We start from the raw sequence: 24,144 nt of genomic DNA, 5'->3' as shown, positions 1-24,144 counted from the left end.
GAATCAGTATGGTCTCTTGTTTTTCACTTCCTTGAATCTCACAGGGCACCATCTGTCCAAAGACATTTAAGCCTTTCACCTTTTATGTGACACAATAAAATAGGAATGATTTACCTTCCTAGGCATATGTGTTACCTGATTCTTCTGGGTAGAGTGTCAGGTTTTAAAATTAAAATGTTTATCAGAAGAACATAATGGGGAATACATTCCCCTCAACTCTTCTGAAATTGACTTTTCTCTTAACAGAGTATTGGGGGTAAAATCCCAACTTTACATATGTTTATTTCTCTTGTCCAGTAAGTTAGAGGGGAGAAGGAAGTTCGAATCAAGCCCAGCAGGAGAGAACCAGTTATCTAGGTCTAGGAAGTCCTGACCAAGAGAGGGCAGATCCAGAGATCAATCAGCAATCCAGGACACTACTACAGAGAATACACAGTGGGGAAGGCCGAGATCCGGGGCTCCTATAGTTGGATTAAATGAATGTGCTTGGCCAAAGAAAAGGGTGAAGTTAGGATCAGAGCAGAGGGTTTAGGAGTGGACACGGGGCACTAGAGTACCCAGGGTCATAAGCTGTCTGGTGGTGGGGCTGATAGAAATATAGATCAAAGGAAGGGAGAAAACAAGAAATAGAAGCTCAAATTTCCTGTTTACTTTGAAATAGGATAAAAATCTCCTCTCTAAGCAACATGAGAGGTTCCTTCCTATCAACCTGTGTACCAGAGCTTTCACAAGAAAACGAAACACCCCCCTCGCTGGCATTCTCAAGAGGGTATCATCACTTCCCCAGCCTTTAGAACCGCTGCATTTGCAGAAGCCCTGCTGAACGAAACAGGGGTCCTTTGCAAAGATCCTCTCTGAAGTGCACCTTCATTTGTAAAGGTCCCTTTGTTTAGGAAGCACCTTTGTGCCGAGTTCTAGAAATGCATTCACTGAAGAGGTCTTTTACTTTTCTACTTCTGCTCAATTGTGTTTTACCTTGAGGGTCTTAACAGGAAAACAGTCCCTTTTATCATTTCGAAATTCTACTTTAAAAAAGAACCCCACATTGTTTTTTATTGCTGAAGTGTCCCCTGTGTATGAGATCGGTAATAATAGTAATTTTAAAAAAGGTCATTCTGTTCAGCTAACTAACTCTTTAAATATATCCTCATTCTATTTAAAGAACAGAGTAAGGCAAGCTTTCTTTACTCTTTCACATATAAAGAGATGGGTACAAAAGTGTCAAATTAATGAGAGCTTTGTAGAAAAATGAATATCCATACAATTTAATTCCTAAAAGGCTAAAAAAGAGTACTGCATTTTGAGTAGAAACAAAGTCCTCCACTCAGAGACCTCTGCTCTTAAACCTCATAACAGGCCAATGAGATAAAATTTTGAGAAAATGAGCAATAATGGAGAGAATGCTGGGGCTTGAAGGACACGTGAAAGGTGGGTTTAAAACTGTGGCTTTGGCAGAAAGACAGTATTGGAGCTGTTCCTTCATCCTTCCGGCTGCCATTGAGCTCCCGGGGGCAGGAAGCCCCTGGTGGCAGTGACAATGACACATACAATCGGTGTTCTATGAATATTGGCTATGAAATTCAATTCTCCACAATGACTTGCATTCACCAAGATCAGAGCACAGTTTGGTGGAGCCCCACCTTTCTAACGCCCAGGGCTGCTTATAGTTGACTCTATATGTGAGAAAGGCTCACCTGTCCGAATTCAAATAATGGACTCGGAGACGGAAGTATGATGATATGTCCTCGAGAGTGGTTGTCCATTGGTACAGGCACACCTGGGGCAACGAGCACAGGCAATTTCTATCCTACTGTGTGAGAGCCCCTCCTCCAGTTCCTCATTGGCTGAGAACTATGGAGTTTACATACTATCCCATACGTGGCCTAGGTCTTATTGTCTCCTATTGGGTTATTTTAAAAAATGGGCTGAGGCCTTTTCTAGTTGCCTCCATCTCCCTTTGTCTATGGGGAATCTTCCTGGAAAATGTGCTATCAGCCACATGCACAGTTCTCATACCTTCTCCCCAGCCCCCTTCCCCACATCCTGTTTGCTCTGGAGAAATTCAATAACTCACTGGCCACACGCTGTTTTTTTTTTTTTTCTATGAAGATGAAACATAGAGGCCTATCTCCTACACAGAGACCATATATTTTGAAAGACATTATCTAACCAACAACCTTCATTTCTCATTTTTTTTATAAGATGAACATAACATTTCTAAATTTTCAGATTGTAAAGTCCACAACAGTACCAAGCTGAGTTATTAGAACTTCAAAGAATTGAGCTAGGTTCCTGGATTCTACCCACCTATTGAATCCCATAAAGAAAACAAGCAGCTAAAAATTAAAATTACTCTTTAATCAGGCACTAATACATCTGATATGCTAGTTTCAGATGCCTAACTAACTGAAAGTATGAACTTTAATACAGAAGTTATAAATTTCTGTAATGGTCTTAAAACCAGGCTCTTCCACTGAAATTATAATTTCCTTTTGCAAAAGTTTTCCCAGGAGCTGCTATTCCTTCCAGCAGACCCTGGACGAGGTAGTGGGGAGCTCTCCCCATCAGAAGTATAAAAGGTTCGCGGTATCATGGCATGATATCCATGACCATACAGTCAACCCACCATCAAAGAGTTATGTCCATAGCACTCTGGACCCAAAGCAATTGACCAGTTTGCAAAGTTCATTTTCTTGGCAATGAAAATAATTGGCATACACTTGGATGTGTACTGGACCAGGAAATATTCAGGAGAAGCAAGACAGAGCTAGGCGTAGACCGTGCACCATGACCTCAATGTTGGAGGCGAGAGATGTGAAAGGAGACGCTAAACAATTCCTTGGACAGTTTCCATTTCCACCGAGTCTTCATCATAAAGAAAAAACAAATACATCGGAAGACAAACAAAACAAGAACACAGAAACACTGTGATGGATCATATGCTCTGCTGGACTGAAAGCTCCTCGAAGAGAGGGTCTTATTTAATCTGAGCTCTTATCTCTTTAAATGGAGAATGCAGCCAGCTCTGACACTGACCCTAGAGACAGGCTTTTGCCCGTTGCATTAGCGTATTCTTATTAGGACCTTGCATGGTAGTTTCTTTGATGTAGTACCGTAGACATTAACTATCAGCCAAAGGGAAGGAAATGAAAGCAGAATAAATTTTCAACTCTAAACTTATTAAACCTCTCACACAAATCATCACATCACTTGTGCCATAAAGCATGGCTATACACAGAGAGGCATTTAATCAGGCTCTTTCAGAAACAAATTGCTGGTGCCCCACAATGCACACTTCCAAACCTCTTGCTATTTTTCTCCTGATATTCATGGCTTACTGGCTGTTTTTAATCATGGAACAATGGAATATTCTTGAAAGAGTAACTGTTAACATGAAGTTCTTAAACCAAGAAGTGTTCAGTATGAACTGATGAAATTACCATGTACCTAAGTGTTTGTCATTATATTTTAATAAAGAGGATGTGATAAACAATAGCTTCTAATAATAAAAAAATTCAGCTATAGTAAGTAAAAAGAAGATACCACAGAGTATATACCTACACGATGAAATACAAGGAGGGGAGGGTCATAAAGTAACAACATGGTGCTACTTTGCATAAACTTGAGACTATAAACATATTAAGCATTGGTATATTTCAGAACCACCTGGGGAGCCAGTCAAGAAAACAGCCTCATTGAAGTAGGGCAACGCCTGGTATTTTTAGCAAGTTCCTCCAGAAGATTCCGATATATCCAAATTTGAAAAGCACTGCCCTGGGGAATTAATTAAAATAAGAGAGAGAACAGTTCAATGTTACAGGAGGCTTTTGCTCTTGAAGAAATTCCCACCTCCCTCAAAGAGATACAACAGCACAGAGAAAACTTCCTTGGAGGCCTCGCTGGGACCATGTCTCCATCTCTATTCCCACATCAGTGACAGTGAAATGCTCCCAGTGTCTTTGGCTTCTGGGCCCAGCCTCGCCAGTTTTTCTATGAAGAGAAAGTGTCCAGCCAAAAGCGGTTTGGCTCAGTGGATAGAGCGTCGGTCTGTGGACTGAAAGGTCCCAGGTTTGATTCCGGTCAAGGGCTTGTACCTGGGTTGCGGGCACATCCCCAGTGGGAGATGTGCAGGAGGCAGCTGATCGGTGTTTCTCTCTCATCGATGTTTCTAACTCTCTATCTCTCTCCCTTCCTCTCTGTAAAAAAAAATCAATAAAATATATATTTTTTTTTTAAAAAAAAAGAGAAAGTGTCCAGCCCTTCTGTCTACTCCTGCAGGGCAGGGTAGAAAATGTGACTCCGCCCACCTTCTGGGAGGAGCCTAGCGGCCACCTAGCAGGGGAGCACTAGAGAAATCAGCAGTGCCAGCTAACCAAGGGCTTGGGCATGTTCCCTTTGAATTTGATAAATAATTAACATTTAAAGTTGAAAAGAACTGTAACATAATTAGCAATTTATTTAATATTTTGGATGTTGAATTTATTTGACGTGAACTAGAGTTTTTCCTGGCTGCGTTAACAATAGCGGTGCATGTTCTGCACCTCCTGCCTGCTTCACGGTTGGCACCAGTTCTGCTGATGGGCCACCCCCGGGTTCAGCTCCTCCCAGATGATGCTGATTAAATCAGGCCCACTGAGGCTTGAGAGCACACGGGGAAACACGTGAGAACTGCTTTCTGAAAGGGAAAGCAGATGATTCCTTAAACAGAAAAGCTGAAAGCCACATGTTCCCTGTGCAAGCCCAACGGGAGGAGAGGCTGAGAACAGGGACTATCCTACCCTCCTCCTTCTGTGGGGATCCTCTATAGCAGTGATGGCGAACCTTTTGAGCTCGGCGTGTCAGCATTTTGAAAAACCCTAACTTAACTCTGGTGCCATGTCACATATAGAAATGTTTTGATATTTGCAACCACAGTAAAACAAAGACTTATATTTTTGATATTTATTTTATATATTTAAAAGCCATTTAACAAAGAAAAATCAACCAAAAAAGTGAGTTCATGTGTCACCTCTGAAACGCGTGTCATAGGTTCGCCATCACTGATCTATAGGAACCAAAGCAAAGGGTGTGGAAGGAAGATGAGCTCTGAATCCTTTAATACTCGGGGTTTCAGATGGTTATAAAAAGCCTTGCCTACTACATGCAGAATGTCATCTTTTCCAAATCCAAGATCCCATGGCTCTCCAATGCCCTACTGTCCGGGTAGTTGCTGTACAGTAATAGCTAAAGTCTTTTGACTCACAATTTGATTACTTGACTCCCAGATAAACAGAGAAGTCCTGGGACCCGGGAATCAGGGGCTTGCCCTCAGTTTCATGTCCTGCAGATCTCTTTTCACTCTTTACGGGTTCAAGTTCAGTTCCTGCCCACAGCCCTAGTAGGGCACTAGGACACGGTAATACCATGCCCACTGTGAACACCTCAGGGAAGATGACAGACACAGCTTTCCCTGCACTGATGAAGCTTAAGTCCTAGTGGGGTAGGCAGATGCTAAAGAAATAATAAAATTCTGATCTGCAATTGTTGTAAAGAACACTTAAGGCTTGGTGCCCTAATGGTGGTTAGCAGTAAGACCTAAAACATTCAACAGATGTCCCAGAAAAAGTGGCATCTAAACAGAGCTCTGAAGAATGAATAGGAATGAGCTTAACCATGGGGTACTGGGATAAGGGTCTATAGGTGATTACTCCATTCATTGCAATGGGACTAAGAGAGAGAAGGGAGAAAGAGATGGCTGAGTTGAAATTGAAAAGGAAGTCAGATTCCTTGTTTAAACTTAGATTACTTCAGTCCTTTGGTCCTTTCCTCTTTTTTTTAACTGGAGGGCCAGCCTTCCTATTCTAACATTTTTTCATTGGAAAAATATAAGCCACTTGCAGGGTTAGGCATAGCATGATTCTGATAAAAATATGGAATAAAAACAAATATCTTTGTACAGATAAAGGAAAGCATAATAGCATAAAGAATATGGGAATGTGGCTTGGGGTCTGAAAGACCTGGGTTCTGAACGTGTCTTGGAGACAAATTAATTAAACTTCCTGTCCCTCAGCTTCCTATCGGGAGCCACTGCATGCTGGGTGGTTGTGAGGGGGTAGAAATGATGTTTTTAGATAACTGGCACAGAGTTTGTCCTCACACAATAAATACAAGTGTTGGGATTAAACACTGGATGCTTCTCACATTTTAACATGAATTTGATAGCTGCATAAAAATATAATGCAAGCAAGTAGAATTGGAATCATGCTGAATATATACCAGGAAGTGGTAATCTCCTAGAATTCTCTGAAACAACTTAGACCTGATACCACACCTTTTCCTGAGGGCACTCCGCTTTCTTCTACATAGCCTATGGTGGCTCTTTTTGGGAAGCAATGCTAAGTAGTCAATCCTCAAGACATTGCAAGGCCTGATGGCCAAAAGGCAGCATGTATTTTCTCTTCTGTTTCTTCTTTGTTCTTTACTTCCTCTTTTCTGATTATTTTTCAAAAAGTAATTCCTTCAGAGATAACTGCAGACATTTCAAAGTGTCAAAAGGATGTCCGTATGATTAAATAATATGGACTGAAAACCTGAGTGCTAAATATGATAGTGCGTGTGAGCGCACGGACACACACACACACACACACACACACTCACAAATAAGACTTAGCAAAACCCCAGCAAGATCAGAATGAATGTGATGAAGCTTCAGCAAAAGGTCTTACACCATCCGCAAAATAAATGAATGTGAAATAAACAGCCTAGGGACTAAGAATTTTCCAGCCGATCCGGGTCTTCTCTGCAGAGATTTGGAATAAAATACTCCCTGGATAGCAGACAGTCTAGTCTAAAATGTTGTGTGTAGTGCAGAGATCTTCCTGCTTTTTGTACAATGAGGTGAGGGATTAGTGTGGATGTGAGTCTTAGGGATGAGAATCACCAGCCCAGACCTGTGTTGACCACGATTGTAGATGGTCCAGGCCACCACCACCATCGGCGACCTACCACATGTAAGCCTGCTGCCTCCAATTTCTGAGACACAGAGCCAAGTGAAAAAGTATGAAAAGGTTACTGATTACACACTGAGAAATGGATAAACTCATAATTTCTCAAACATGCGAAACACATGTTCCCCAGGTAAGACCTTGCACTTCAAATGTCAGACCAGAGTGAATTCTTAAAGCTGAGTTATAAAGCTCTGGAAATGGAGTTTATAATGAAAATGTTGACAGGCTGCGGGAGCCCTTCTAGTATGAGAAATTTAATATGTCACCGTGTTTTACAAGATTTTACTGGCATAGGAGAAAATTAAAACATTTACCACCCTTCACTTCACCAAATTGCTTGCCTCCTCCAGTGCATAATGCCATGTGGGGGGCTATTTCATTCATAAACATCCTTTTTATTGTCACTGGGCCGAACAGGCACATTCCCAGCTTCACACTCACCTTCCCTTCCCAATGTATGGCCATGATGATGGTGGCGGCATTATCTTGTAACCTTATTCACGTTTTTGAAAGACATGTTAAGTTGTACACATTCTGGTGAAGAGAGGACTGAGATTACTTACATAGCTACACAAGCAACCTAAATAATGCTGGTCATTAAAATATTTTCTGAGAGCCTTTCAAAGAGCCTTTTTTTTTCTGTTAAAGAGGAACACTCCTACTGTAGATACTTATACAAATTGGGGGGGTGGGGGTGGGGCAGAGACTTAGAAAAAAAAATAGGTGGTTGTTGGAGGAAACATTTAAAATCTCTGGCAAAATAGGATGACCGCTTACATTTCTGAACAGAAGGAAACAACAAGCATGAAATAGGGAGTAATTGTCTAAAACTATTACAAATATTCAAGATTTATATGAAAGCATAGCTGTTAATCCAAGTCAGATCATTAACATAACTCTCTTAACCTCAGTGACATTTTCTGTATCTTAAATGACCATTTACATTCATGATATGCTGAAGGTCAACTGGGGTAACTGGCCAATCTGTAGTTCACATGCCTTCCCAGAAAAAGAAGGAAGAGTCCCCAAAGTTTGCTGGTCCGGAGAAAGCTCTTCAAAACCACAACAAACACTACTCAGACTTCTTCTAACTGAGAATTAAAAGAATTATAGTCAAAAATAAAACCAAATCCCTGAATATTATCCAGATACTTTCAGCGCAGTCATTATTGATCCTTCAGGAAGGGGTGTTGATCCTACAGTGTTGGTGCTAAAAGCGTTAAGCAGGCACAGAGAAACTCACATGTTAGCACGGGGCCATCTGGATGTGGAAGACAGGACTCTGGATGGGAAAGAGGCCAGACAGTCACAGAGCCTGCAGGGCATGAAGACATATGCCCCTCCCAGGTAAAGAGGGCTTCTTCATGGGATGCTCTTTTCCTGTTTGCTTACAGGGTACCTAGCTCCAGCTTCTTCTTAACTTATAGAATTCCGATACACTGACTGGGCAATTACATTGTTAGGCAGATGTCTTTAATGCTACCCTAATTCTCTTATTTTTCATTTATTAAGCTGTTTCTAAGTCTCAGGCCCTCTGCTAAGCATGACTTGATTATCTTCACCAAATGCTATTTTTTTTCACTTTTTTATTTTATTTTACTTTTTAATCCATAGGCTGCCTCCTGCACCCCCCTACTGGGGATTGAGCCTGCAACCCAGACATGTGCCCTGAATGGGAATTAAACTGGTGACCTCTTGGTGCATGGGATGCCACTCAACCAACCGAGCCACACTGGCTGGGCCCAAATGCCATTTTGATAGTACACCGTATGTAACACCTGGGGATACTTGGTTTGGGCTTAAGGGTAACATCAACCCTGAGTCATTTCATGGAGTGACACCTGCTTCTTAGAAGCCTCCTTCCACAGAAAGCAGGAAACACACATATCAGTATAGGGAAATTCTAGAACGTAGATGTTTCCTTCTAGGCTTCTATATATAAGATTCTCTCAAGTGAGGCAAGCATGGTGGCTGTTTATTAACAATGTCAACTCCTTTCAGCCTAGCGGTGGGGGGGAGGAGGGAAGGGGGGAGTCAGTAGGTACACAGTGTGGCCGGACCTGCCCTCAGTCCCCCAGCCACCAAGGGCTGCCCGAGGCTCAATAACCAGGGCTGGCTAAGGCTTGCACTGCTGGCTGTGGCAGCAGCAGAGGTGTGATGGGGGCACTGCCTTCCCCTGATTGCCGGGTTGCCAACTGCCCCTGAGGGCTCTCGGACTGTGAGAGGGGGCAGGCAGAGCTGAGGGACCCCCCCCCCCCCTCCAGTGCATGAATTTTCATGCACCGGGCCTCTAGTTTCTTAATAAAAAACGAATAGACAAATCCCAGGTATGTGCAATGTGCATCTTTGTGCCGGGGGGCGGGTGGGGGGTGGGGGTTAAAGGGAAGATTAACTTTATCTGGAGCTACATCTTCCAAACCCAGGCTCCTCCTGGGCTGATAGTCAATGAGAATAACTTTAGAGAAATAGCTACAATATTCACTCATGAAGTGCCCAATGCCCATGGGACCCAAAGGATGCCCCTGGAAGCAGTGGTTGGATCATACTAATTATGTTTTATGTCGTGTTTCTGTCTTCAGAGATGAATTCTCCTTGCAAGAGGGACCACAAAAATCCCATCCAATAAAATCAACCGTCACTGAAACTTAATGGCGAAGCTGTATCGGCTTTATTAATCTTCAACACACTTTCTTAACTAGACTCCTAGTTGGTGAAATCCTCCAGGTGAAATATCAGCAAATGAAACCTTGTGTGCAGCTTTTTTTAAGGGTGGTAAAGCTTCAGGGTTACAATAGAACCAAATTTTTTTGGTATTTTTTTTTTTTGCAATTTTTAACAATGTGTATAATATAACAAGAAAAGTAAAGGGGTTACAAATCAAACAGTAGATTTTTATGACTGTGTTATTCTTCATCAGATTTAGGACCTAGAGGCTTAGAAAGTCATCTAAAGGAAAGGTGTGTGAGCGTGTGTGTTTGCGTGTGTGCATGCTCTGTATTATGTCTAAATATCTGTGGCTGACCTAGGTTAGTTTATAGAGATAATGTAAATCCAATTGTTTGAAGATCATAATGGGAAATACGCAGACAATAGAATACAGATTCTCCTGCGCGCGCGCGCGCGCGCACACACACACACACACACACACACACATCCCCCACCGCTGCCTAAATCTATCACACTATTTAGATGCAATTGCTCTGACCTGAGCTCCCTAAATTCTGAATTACACACTCCACCCCAACACTTCACCACTCTCCCGAAATGAGGGCCCTATTTTGGGTTCCTGGACCCAACTCACAAGTATGATAGAAGAGGACTCAACACCAGCACCACACCTCTGAACACTAACTGTGTGTCCTTACAATTCAACTCAATCCTAACAACCAGCAGATCCCACAGGGTAAGGGCTCAGTCCTACGGGACTGCCTCCCCCATCAAAACCCCAGCACTCTGACCTACTGGTTCCCAGCTACTCCTTGAGATTGATTAATTTGCTGGAGCAGATCACAGAACGCAGAGAAACATTTCACTTACTAGGTCACCGATTTATGACAAAACGATACAGCTCAGGAATAGCAGATGGAAGAGATGCAAAGAGCAAGGAATGCCCTTGGGTGCAGGCACAGTTCTCTCCCAGCGCCTCCACTGATTCATCGACAGGAAGCTCTCAGTATCCCCCCCCCCCACCTTTTTTTTGGCTTTCTTTATGGAGGCTTCATTACAAAGACATGATTAATTATATTATTGAATACCAGTGATTGATTCTACCTCCTTCCCCTTGAACCTTAATGGAGGTCATGGGGGGCCTGAAAGTTCCTGCCCTTTAATCACATGGTCGTTTCCCCTGGCAACTAGCCCCCATTCTTCAACGGGTTCCAAAAGTCACCTAATTAACAATAAGACACCTTATCACTCTCAGCACTTAAGAAATGTCAAGGGTTTTAGGAGCCCCATACCTGAGAAAGGATGAAAACCATATATGTATTTCTTATTATAAGTCATAATATTACAGCCCTGAAGCTCTATAACAGTGATTCTCAACCTTGGCTTCACATTAGAGTCACCTGGGAATCTTTTTAAAATCCTGATTTCTGGGCCTCATCCTCCAGAAATTCTGTTTCTTTGTGATGGGGAGGGGCCACAACATTAGTAACAAAGAAACAGAATTTCCGGAGGATGAGGCCCAGAAATCAGGACTTTAAAAAGATTCCCAAGTGATTCTAATGTGCAGCCAAGGTTGAGAACCACTGCTCTATAAGGTCCAGTTAGAGCAGGTGTTCCCATATCTTCATAGCATTTAAAAACAAGCCCCAGTTAAAAATCTGTGACGGATTGTGGACACAAAAGGGCTGCTTCTAGTAGGATGCTTTGGATGGTTTTCCAATGTGACTTTGTCCTCTAGGGCTACAGCATTAGGTTTGTCTTTTAATAGATAGTCTCCAAAGAACTTTCATTTTATATATATATATATTATAAAAAATATAATATAAATATATATATCCTATATAATAAAACCCTATATGCAAATTGACTGAACCGCAGAATGGCCGGTCACTATGACGCACACTGACCACTAGGGGGCAGATTCTCAACACAGGAGCTGCCCCCTGGTGGTCATGGGCTCCCACAGGGGGAGCACTGCTCAGCCAGAAGCCCTGAGCCAGGCTCACAGTTGGCGAGCACAGCGATGGTGGTGGAAGCCTCTCCCGCTTCCATGGCAGTGCTAAGGATGTCCGACTGTTGGACATTCCCCTGAGGGCTCCCGGACTGCAAGAGGGCGCAGGCTGGGCTGGGGGACCCCTCTCCCTGCTAGTGCATGAATGTATGAATGTCCTGCCTGCACTGGGCCTCTAGTGTGTGTGTGTGTGTGTGTGTGTGTGTGTGTGTGTGTGTGTGTGTAATCATTCTTAGTACACTGTGAAATGAGGCAATAGATTTGAGACCTACTGTGATTATTTATTTGGTATCCAAAACATTTTTCATTGTTGTTTTATGCTAAACTCATGACTCAAGGTTCTTTCATACATACACATTCTAGACATTCTACATCAAGAATATTTGGCTCCTTTGTGTATCTCAATGGCTACCTATTCAGTAGGAATCAACTCTTATTTTAATTCTCACCTCTTCAGAATAATAGTATTAAAAAAATAAGCCCAAATGGAGTCATTTGTGCTAAGCCCCAAGTCAACAAACCAACACAACCAACACTTTATGCCTAAAGTAACTGCAGTGTCAGCCTCTCCCAGGAATGTAACCTTTAGCCAGTGGAACGGAATTTCCTGGTCAGCACCAGTGAGGTCATCTACCTGATAAGGACACCCTACCTCCTCCTAAGGGAGTAGGACATGGCCTGAAATAGTCCACTCCTTGCAGGAGGCTCCACCCTCTTTCTCTAAAATAAAAAACCCTGCCATTTAGTACAGCTCCTTGTAGCTCCTTATTCTTTGCTAGATATGATGTTGATCCATTCTGAATCTTTCAATGAAGCACTAGATCCTCAATTTACTCAGCTATATTTTGATTTTCAATAGTAGACATATTTAATTAGCCATTATGGGAGAAATGACCAATATATTACACTGCTTATTATCAAATATATAGATATCCATTATAAGTATAAAATTAGACTATTAAAAGATAATAACTTCTTAAAGGAAGATGAGTAAGTGTTTTCACTAATGGTACTCAGTACTTTCATCTATATATACTGATCCTGACAAAAAAAGTTTTATGATATAGAGACTATAGACATGAGATTTTCCATGATTTCTTCTTGTTATGGCAGAAATCAGGCCAGCGGGAAGCAACAAGCCAAAGGCATGGGGAGGTTCAGAAAAGGACTATTTATTCACACCACTACTAGCTCAGCGGAGTCCCCTCTAGAGGCTGATGCTGAAAGTGTTGGGGCGTTGCCTTATATACTTCCCTAGGTTCTTTGTCTCCCACATGTGGCATGCATACACATTCTAGACATTCTTTCTAGGTTACATGCTAAGCTTCCAGGTATTTCCCGGGCTTTCCACACCCATTGCAGTTCGCTCTGAAGGCCTGTTGCCTAAGCTACAGAGGAGGGCTGGATTCTTTATCTGTGCCTAGGGGGAAGTCTCCAGACCAGACCTTGGGCAAGAGTGCCATGTGAGCACGCACACAGCCCTCCCTCTCCCCAGCATCTCACTGTCCATCTGCTAAGAAGCCAGCGAGATTACAGAAGCCAGGGGTGTATTTATGGTGGTGCAGCCAAGAGGGGGGTTTTATCTGCTCTCAGACTTGCCTTCTCATTCTAACTTACTTTCTAGAATATTCTCTAAACTTGCTTTATAGGAAAATTTTGTAGGTGACACAAATATCTTAATTCAAAGGTCTTGAGGCAATATTAAACTTAAATAATAAATTTTAGCATAGACATAAAAAACATGACAGGAAAAATCAGTACCAGAGACGGGTTCATAAAAGTAAAAATGAATTATTAAATTTATTACCAGTCATAATTTCATCAGAGATTTATAATTATGTCACCTGATCTATCTACTTATCCTGATTTAAGTCTTTGTTAGCCTGACACTTATAAAAAAAAAATCAAGCTTTTGTATTCCAAAGGGATCTTCTAAAATACAAGAGAGGTTTTGGTTACTCCATTGAAATGACAGTACCTGCAAAAATCACACTGTAGCTAGCTTAAGGGTTGAACAAAAGAACAGTGCTCTTAAAATACTGATTTTTTAGAGTGAATAATTAGCTATTTCCATTGCCACATAAATTAGAATTCATAACAAAGAAAAGGAAATGAAAGGTTGAAAGATTTTTTAAAAAGTTATTTTGTTGATGTTTCTACTATAAAAAGCCCTGTCAAATGCTCCTTGCAATTTTTATAATGTAGATGATGTCTTTTCACTCTGCATTATTTTTAGGAATATATTTCTATGTTAATTTTACTGCAGAGTTAATTGACTTAGGAAGGGGGCAACTAAAGACCTACTTTTACAAATGCAATTCTTTAACTTGAGGGTGTGGGAGTGTGCAAGTAAGTGGGCATTTGGGTAATATTAGTGATTATCCCAGTTTTATTTGACAATAAAATTAAACAAAAATTATAAGATTAAGACACATACACATTACTTATAACACCACATTTCTTCCTTACACTTTCTCCTGTTTTAACTACAAAACAATAGGAACATTTAGCAAAGTGGAGATAATTAAGAATTATGGAGACAGAACCATTTGTATTAAATTGTTAAATAAAGAATTGTTAAATTCTTGCTTATTGTTTGAGAATAAATAATATCCCTATCTGTTTAAAATGAAAAGCTCTGCTCTGTAACAGAACCTTCCCAAAACAGAAATCTGAGAATATTCAAGGGCCCTGGGATACATTTTCCAAACTGCTTCACTGGGTGAACTTGACCTTCTAGGCAAGATTCTCATATTTGTTCTTGTAGAGAAAAGGAATATGAACATTTTTCCTGCTGTTTCCTTTACACTGTATAACATTTGAGTGACCCGAGGCAGTGTAGTTTATTCTCCCTTCTCTTAATACAAGCTTGTTTTTCTGTTTCCTTTTAAGTAAAAACGTAAAGGTCAGGTTATCATTTCACAAAATGCTCCGTTCTACTGAGGTGATTCCAGCTTCTCTCACCATAGTGTGCTTTCACTAATTATGTCATAACTCATTTAAATGGGAGGCACTCTGGAAGGGAATACATTGAAACAACTCCTCAAGTAACTAATTATTTTTTTTTAAACACAAGAGAATTTTAATTATAATGCCTGTGTTATTTAAAAGCAGAATGCGTCAATTTGCATCTTGAAACATCTACTAGTATTGTAATAGGGAAGAAAAAAAATACACTACTGAATAAAATAGCAACTCAAGTAAAGGCAATTTAGTTGGCCTTTTCTCTTCTTGATTTTCAAGAAATAAATGAAAAAATGTAAACTTGGCCTTTATTATAAAAACACAAATGTAAAAGAAAATCAAAATCTTGCCTTAGAAAGACTATGAAGAGGATCAGAATTTGTTACCCCAAAATGTGCCACAGTGGCCAGTGCATTATTTTGAGCTGAAGGCAAACAAGAAAGAAGTTTACTTCTTCCTTAACCACTTGAAATAATTTTGATAGGGCTTGTGGCCCAGAAAGAGAGCTATTATCAGAGATAACTTTTTATCTGAATGACCTATCTGTTTGGCAGGGCAGACATCCAATTACCAAACTTCTGCTCTTCTTATCATCTTGGGAATTACTCTCCTCACCTTTGAAGCCTCAGATCCTTATCTTATTCACTAGCATAAATGGCAAACAAGTCTCAATTGCCCGGCTATCCTGGGGTTTCAAATTTTTAGGGGGCTTCCTTACATATGAAATTAAGTCTATTTTTTCCCGTTAATCTGTATTATGTCAATTTAATTATTAGATCAGCCAAAGAACCTAGAAGAATGAAAAAAAAAATTTCCTTCCCAACACCTGTTTATAAGCTTATTTTAATAAGAGGTGATCTTTTCATGGGACTAAATAAATAAATAAAACCAATTATTATTATTTTTAAATTATTATTATGTTTATTTCCCCTTAGTTTATATTTCAGAGAGTTCAAAGACTGTGTGGGAAACTATTCAGTGTCCTTACATCGAGTCCTTAGAGTGAGAAGCAAAATGATACGGGATTAAGAACATGCCAGAGTTAGAGGACTTGCGTTCCGGTCTCTGCCTGTAGAATGTCATTACATACCTTCTTTCAGTTTGTTCTGTCAGTTTGGATACCTATATCACAGATTTTTTTTTAACATTATGAGATAATGCATGCGACTGTACTGTGCAAAGAGGAAATTGCTATAAAAAATCAAGTCATTGGCTTTACTATTCCAGATTTAAATGCTTACAAATTAACACAAGAAGAACCTACCTAGAAAAGGAAAAAAAAAATAGGCCCTACAATATGTCCTGCAGTCAGTTTTGCTTCACCTGAGGAAGGAGGGGATGCACCCACTCCACCCACAAGAGTGTGAAGACAAGCAGATGCAGCACTTAGGTTCCCACTGCAGTTCTCATAGCCCTGCCGGGAAGTGGGCAGGCAAGGATCAGTGTGGATACATGGGTGTGTTGGATGGTGAATGAGTGGTGGTAAAAATGAATGAGATGGTACTTTTGAGAGGGCTAAAAAGGGCTAATTCCAATGTAACCCTGATATGTGGGGGGCTAGCACTCTGGATCTGTGCCAGCAAGCTCAGTGTACATTCTTGATAACCTATAATTAAGTCATTGCCTCTTCCCCAGAAACTGGTCTTGCAGAACCTGTTACTTAAATGCTCACATTTCACAGAGGCCATAAACTGGGAACAGTGCACAGCCCTGGAGGGGGGCGGGGGTTATTAGTGCTGTCGCAGTACCATCAGATATGGCCTGGAGACCCCCAACACCTGGGGCCTTCTTGCAAACCCCGTGAAAAGGACCGGAAGCATAATCCATATTTGAGGGACAAAGACCCCAGAAAGATATAAAAGAGAAGCCCTCTGCATGTTACTTTACTCAGATTTGGGAAGTTATTCTGCTGAGTCCGCCGGTGTATTAAACAGTGTAACTCCTTTTCTCTAAAAGCGTTGCTTGATTTTTCTCTGGTCCTCTGCAACACTTTCATGATTATTCAGAGGAGCTCTGAACTGATCTGGTTTTCTTAAACACTGGCATTGCCTTTTTTTTTTTTTTTGTCCTGGAGTAGAGGGGGTTATGTTACATTCCTAGTCTAGACCAACTAACTCCCATGACCTCAGCTTTCATAAATCATTCAGTTGAAAGGCATTAAGGAGTCCAGTTGAGAATATTTCTCAGCATTTTTTTCTGAAATGATAGCACTTGCTTGATCTAGAACTCTTGGTCTGACCAGTGCAAATTATATTGGCTCCATTATAATAGGTCAACTTGTGAAAAATAAATCTTTCAGTCAAACAAATGTTGGTACTGCTTGCCAACACACTGCATAGATTCTATTTGGAGAACTGAAGTCAGGCTTGCCGGTTGTCTTCACAGATTACAAAGGCAGATATCTGAGGCAAAGTGACAATATTTGTGGTTCATGATCTGTAGTCTATATGTTTTCCTCTGAAGAAACGTTCCACACCATCACATGAAAATATTAAAAGTTGTCATTTCCGGATAAGTGTAATAACACAATAATAACTATTATTATGTCTGTTTGTACTACTGTTGTCATTGCTTGACAATCTAATCTGCTAAATTTTACAGCCTAGATATTATTTAAAAACCACCACAGCCTCAGGAGGTAAGTTATTATTATATCTGTTTTACATAAGAGAATCCAGAGGCTGAGAGAGTTGGCAGTATCTGGAGGAGGGAAGATATGCTTGGCTAGATGCAAGCTCATGTTGATATTGTGAATTAGGAATTAATAGAAATTGGCACATGCCTTTTTGAAAGTAGCATATAAATATTCTAGTACAGACCATCTTCCAATTCTGAAGACCTCAATAGTTCATTAATTTGTAGACTACTGAGATATAAATTAAAGTATTCCAACTCAGTCCATGGAGATTTTGTTTAGAGGTGCACAAACAGGTAAATTTAATTTCATCAAGTTCATTCAAAAAGAAGAAGCCCTAGCCAGTTTGGCTCAGTGGATAGAGCATCGACCTGCGGACTGAAGGGTTCCAGGTTTGATTCGAGTCAAGGGCATATGCCCAGATTGTGGGCTCAATCCCAGTGTGGGGCATTCAGAAGGCAGCCGATCAATGATTCCCAGTCATCATTATTGTTTCAGTCTTTCTCTCCCTCTCCTTTCCTCTCTGAAATCAATAAAAATATATTAAAAAAAAAAAACACGGGGAAGTAGAGGAGGAGGGGAGTGAGGGGGATGAAGATAACACTGATAAAAACCTCTCCATTTATGGCATATAATCCCACACCACATGTCTTCACCGGTAGGACAGTCTGAACAACTACTAAACATTCCCGATGCCTTGCTAGGTGGACAGAGTAGAAGAAGCTTTATAAAGTCCCACCCTGCCTCTCTCCTCAAGCTGTTCTCAATCTAGAGGGCTGAACAGAGGCATCCTGGCAGAGAAATGCTGCACTATCTTAGATAAGAGCTAATTGGATACAAATAAAAGTCCTAAGTTCCAGCCAGGACTGGCCAAGTTGCTTTCACGTGAGATTTAATAGTCCTGGCATTCCTGACTGATAGAACTCAGTTACCAGGAATACCAATAGTCCATAGCCTGTTACCACCGAGATAGTTAACAAGATGTTGGATGGGGTGGGAGCCCTTCCTTTTTCTTTCCTACTCTCCCTCCGTCTTGAGCCAAGTGTTCACTCTGGTTTAAAGAGCACACACATGGTGGGTCCCTAGGAAATACGATGAATGGTGCATGGCAAGATCATCGCAAAGAATGTGCTAATTGATTACGAACAGATTTCATTTGTCACATTTCTATTTATCAAAAGACACTTGGAGAGAGCAAAATGGAAGAGGGACATTATATTAAATAGGGTCTACATTGCACCTGAAGGTACAGAACAGGTGTTATATTTTTTTTGCTTCCCCCCCCCCCCACACACACACCTTTTAGTGGTGACTGGTTTACTGACTGCTAATGCTTTAAAAATGAGATTAAATCAAGCCCATGGTCTTTATTATGAGGAAGATATATGCCCCTTGTGCATTCCAGCAGTTTGGCAATTTTAAGCTCGGCAGACATAACATTGATGTATGCTGTATTGCCAAACAGCACGGTAAGTGTCTAAAACACCGTGAACAGTCTTATTGCCTTGAAATGATACAATCTAATATTAGATTTTAACTCAGTGACTGAACCTGCCAGCCTATCCTTGTACAGAATATGAAAGCCGAAGCCACTTTATTTTAATATCTCACAGGGAAGAAATTGTTCTTCATTTCAGCATTGAAACAGAGAACACGTTAAAAGTAAATCTAGATTGCACAAAAACGGAAACCACAACATATCAGGCCCTTTTCATCAACAGCACAGATGCATCAGCCTTTTGGAATAGGGCATCGAAACGCCAGTCCAATTCATTCAACGTGGAGGGTCCCCTTAGCACTGTGAGTGACTGCTGGGTGGGATCTGAGAGTCCCGGGATTCCCAAATGAGAGAAAAGCAGATGCACCCTTCCCACTGCGTTTGGAAAACTCTGGGAAGAAAGCAGCTTTTCTCTCATTCTCAACACTGCTGGCCTTGTTCCTTTTAATCAACCATAATTCACAGAGACTCTCTCAGGCTCCTCCACACTTTCTGCTCACCCACCGATCACATTTCAGACATCGGTCCCTCAAAGGTCCCAGGTGGCTGATAGCCTTCGTTTCCATGGTCAGGATGCCACCTGTGTCTCCTGTGTAAAGGGGATGTTATGCACCCAATGCTTCAGCTGTCCCTGTCATAGCAGGTGGGGTATCACTAGGTAGGTTGACCTGGTATAAGGGGTTCTCAGGCATGGGACCTTCAAGTGCTAAATCCAGGTCAGTTCAGGTTAAATCAGGATGGTTAGCTACCATGTCCCTCGGTGAGGACCCTGCCCACCAGATCACCTTCACCCAAGTGCAATCTGGTTTACTAGTAACTGAATATGAAAGAGAGTTCTTTATGGGGAAAGGAAGCCACCAAAGAGTGGCATGAAGCTGGATTTATGGACTGATTGTATTCTATGAAATCTAGATTCTTATACCCAACAAAATCACCGCCTTCAGATTTCAACTCCATCACACCGTCACTAGGAGAGCATGGGGAAGGCCTGTTCCTGCCTGACTGCCCTAGTCCATGTTACTGCGGAAAATGAGTCCTCATTCTCAGAAGTCTTCCAGGTTATAGACTAAATGGGACCTGGGAAAGGAAACCCACAAAAAAATGACCAAATAACAGCCTATTGGTTTAATTTTTTACCGATAACTAAAGATTAAGTTTAAAAGTAGCCCTTCAAACCTGTTTATCCATTTGAAGACCTAAATTTATTTCAGTTAAGATTAATTTGCTTGGCTATATACCTCACATAATTTTTTTTTTTAACCAAAGCTTAATTTTTAGCCAAATCTTTATAGAAGTGAGTAAAATTTTTTCTTTTTTCCTGTAGGTCTAACACAGCAAAGGCCAAAAGAAATAATTATGAGCTGCCATCTAACCAAAATAAGAGGGACAGAAATACCAATATCCATACATTCCAGAACATTCAGTTTGGGGTTTTGTTTGTTTGTTTGTTTGTTTTTCAGGGTCTACACCACTTTAAAATATCTAGAATAAAATTAAAAAAAAAAAAGATCGTTCATCTAATCACAGTTATTGAGTCAACACATTACCAAGCATTAAGGTATTTGGAAGCACTAATGAAAGTTTTTATATTTGGAAATCTATATGTTGTAGGTGAAGCCATGATCATTAAAATAAAATTCTGAAGGAAACACAACAACAAAACAGAAAATCTGCAAAATTTAAGCAGTAGTGAGGCCATAAAACATAATTAATTGGAAAATTATTCTTCTAATATTTTTATATTAGTAAAATGTCCTCTGGTACACATAAATAGTAAATCAATTTGAGCCTGGAATTGTTTTGGGAGAAACAACAAAGAAAGCTACATTGATTGTAGAGATGCTTCTACTGCTTCCCAAATTAATTTATATTAAAAAAAAAAAAAAGGCAAGACCGTGCGGAAATAAGTACATGCTTTCACATTTTTTCCTTTCTCTTAAAAATATACACCGTTGCTGCCAAGATAGTTTTATTATCTCAGCAATAAGGCATGAGAAGAGATGGAGGAAGAGGAGGGGGAGAAGGAAGCATCCATTACCTGCGACTGCGACTTTGGCTGTCCGGCTGGTGATGGACCCCGCGTCGCCGACGGAGGCCTCGCATTGGTAAAGGCCCTCGTCTGGCTTATGGTGCCTGGAGTGCAGGACGTTTTGTATCAACAGAGACCCGTTGGGAAGTTGCTGCTTCCTTTCGTCCACCCCCAAGGCCAGGGGGATGCCATCTTTCTTCCACTTGATGACCGGGACTCCTCGGTCGGACTCCGCGGAGCAGTTCAGGAGGACATTTCCTCCCCGCATGGTGATGGCATCCGAAGGTTCCGACAGGAAGTGCAGGGACGTGAAAGCCTTGATCTGGAAACCTGGAGCAGGAAGACCAGGGGAAGGAGTTCATTTACGCAAAGAGATTTCCCGTTTACATGCCCTGCCTTTTTTGTTGCTGTCGTTAATCATCACCCACGGGTATTTCCCCATTGATTTTTAGAAAGAGTGGGAGGGAGGCGGCGAGACAGAGAAACATCAATGTGAGAGAGACACATGGATTGGTTGCCGCCCGCATGCGCCCCAACCAGCGCCAGGGACTGAGCCTGCAGCCCAGGTAGGTACCCTTGACCAGGAATTGAACCTGGGACCCTTCAGTCCCTGGGCCGATGTTCTGTCCACTAAGTCAAACTGGCTAGGGTGTCCCTGCTTTTTCTTTCCAAAACTCTTTGAAAAATGTCCCTGAATAAATTAAACTTAAAATCAAGGATTTGGTATTAAAAAAGCCAAAAAAGTACCCAATTAAAGTAACCATAATTAATGAAAGAATTGGCCCAAAGTGTAATAACATGAAAAGTTAAGAATTTATACTAATCTTGGCCTGGGCCTCATCACATATCAGTCAGTACTTGAAAATTTAGGCAGAATAAACTAAAATTTTCCAAATGAATCTAGATATTTTAAAGTAGTAATGGATAGTAGTACAGTAGCTTAGATTTGGGATACTACTCCTATCTCTTCATTCTGATTATAGTATCCATTCGTTCTAAAAAATCTACTCAGACAGGGTGTTTTATTTATAACAACAACAAAAAGACGGTGAACAGAGTGGGGAATGTCATTTAGAACAAAGCTCAGGTGGGTTTTAAAACAGGTAAGTAATCCCACCTGCAGAAACAAGTCAATAAAGCTACTGCCTAAATCACAAGTCCCTGATGTGTCCTAATTTCTAGCCAAATGTTGCTCAAAGCAGGAAAATCTAAGTGAAGATTCTAGGTGGAATCCCCCCATAAACAGAAGTGAGCAGAAGAAATCAACAGGAGGAAGAGAAAGTCATGTACGAAGCCTGAGGGGGTGGAACAAGTATAATTAAAGAATATTCTTTTCGGGCTGACAGCATGGCATTTGGCAGAATGCTTGTTTGGCGAATCACAGACTTTGAGGGTGTTTCAAGGGGGTCACTCGGCTCACCCTTTGCTCAGACATGCATATACCTAAGTCCTTCCAGTTAAATTACTTTCCATTTCATTTTTAACCATGTCTGGAGGCAGGGGATTCTGCAGTGTCCCTTGGTAGCTTGTCTTCAATATTTAATCATTCTTAGACTCTAACTGAATTTTCTTGATTCTATTTAATCCCATTTCCCCCCTGAATCACTTAGTGTGAAAATGCAGAGGAGCTAGACATTTCGTTGTAAGAGCTTTTTATACTTTTGAAGAGGCATTTCATTGTATTTAAAAAATACCCACTAAAATATATTTTAGTCTTCTTTTTTTTTTCCAGAATAACAATCCAACTTCACCAGTTTTCATAATTTTTCTATGATGGGAACAATTTTTTGTCGTGCTTTGAATAAGCTTTTTATTTTTCTATCATTTAAGACAGGCGTCTAAACTGCTTATGATCAATACTCCCACAAGGGATTGACCCACACTAGTTCCTTTGGACAGAAGTACTCCTCGCTTTGTATAGCGCACTGTCCAGTAAAGATAAGCCTGAACAGCTTCTCACTGTTTCTCCATGGCATGCTCCTGCCCACCAAATTTTCCTAAACCGTATATCTGAAGGCTGTGATTGTACTCTTCCTGTTGAGCCTTTCCCAGTGAACTGCATTATTCATCCCCATACGCTCATTGCATCCAACGAGGCCATTCACCCAAAGAAAGCAGCTGGAACTTTGGTCAAATTAACATCAATTGTAAAATAACAGTGAACATGTAAGTCTACCATCAACGATATTGGTAAATATCCCAAAAGATACAGCCTGGCTCCCTCACTGGCCAATAAGCTCCTCCTCCCCACAGACCCTGATAGTGTAGCTCACCCAGGTATTACCGTCCATTCTAGTGAAAAATAGGAAAATAGGAGACTGAGTGTTTAGCGCTGGGTCCTGTATGTATTACTTAGAGGTCTGTGATCCAAAAATACCTTCTAAGTCCTCATAACATCAGTTCCTTCATCTATAAAAACAGGCCCCTGAAGTGTAAATTCAGCATCCAGTGTGGAAACTTGTCAGAACCAGGCTCGGTTGAAGGCATCCATCAAATGAACCCAGCTCTAAGTTGACTGAGATGCAGGCTGAGTTTGCTGTGAATGCCTTCCCCATGTCCACATGCTATCCCCTTAATAAGAAGAGAAACAAGGTAGTAAATGCCTAGCTTGAGATACACCAAGGACAGGAAAACAGAAAGAAGTTCTAGTGTCATTGAATGTCAAGGCATTTTACTAGAGCAATACCTGCAACTTCTGTACAAGTAGCCTTCATAAGGCATAAGTAAATTTCGAATTCAAGACCAGGCAAATTGAAAAGCATTTACTACTCTTCTGTTCTTCCTGGGGACTATATCTTTAACAACGAGCTCATTTTGAACACCTTATTTATGTCAGAGAACACGGCATACATTTAACACAGCTGTTTATGACAGCATGGTAACGAGCATCTGTGCCCATTATCACAAATAAAAACTCCACTCCATCTGAAACAAGGAGGCTATGACAGTTTTCAGTGCTATGAGCACATAATTTAGGCAAGTTAAGAAAAGATTAACTTTTCTTCAATACAATTACCCTTGCAGTTGGCTGGTAGTATGAGCTGTGCACTCCTTACAACAATTACATCTTGAAAATATGGCTCTGGAATAAAGATACCTCGCTGCTTTGAGTGACAAGCATCACTTACTTAGTTCTTAGAAAAGATGGACCCAAACAAATAGAATCTGTTGGGGAATAACAGATATGCCTCCAATTGTTCCCTTTTCAAAGAGTCCGCCCATGTTAGACACAAGCTGTCTCCACTCCTCGCTGAGGTATTTCCAAAATATCCCACTAATGATGGGGAAAATGAGACATTTTTGGGGGGGGCTAGCAATCTGAATCAGTGCCAGTAACCTAATGCACATTCTTGT

At 40.9% G+C, this 24,144-nt stretch overlaps 1 protein-coding gene across 1 annotated transcript in view; it reads right to left on the bottom strand.

Moving 5' to 3' along the window:
• The window catches only part of DCC (DCC netrin 1 receptor), a gene marked incomplete at both ends in the record, with an annotated part of 936,944 nt that overhangs the window by 550,456 nt on the left and 362,344 nt on the right, over positions 1-24,144 (bottom strand). The window contains one exon of the mRNA XM_081097320.1: positions 20,800-21,120. Coding sequence (XP_080953446.1) covers positions 20,800-21,120 — 321 coding nt within the window. The remainder of the gene's footprint in view (positions 1-20,799; positions 21,121-24,144) is intronic.

The sequence above is a fragment of the Myotis nattereri genome (genome assembly GCF_964212035.1).
Source record: "Myotis nattereri genome assembly, chromosome: 8".
Taxonomy (NCBI): domain Eukaryota; kingdom Metazoa; phylum Chordata; class Mammalia; order Chiroptera; family Vespertilionidae; genus Myotis; species Myotis nattereri.
The sequence above is the reverse complement of the archived record's forward strand: the minus strand, read 5'-3'. Positions and strand labels throughout refer to the sequence as shown.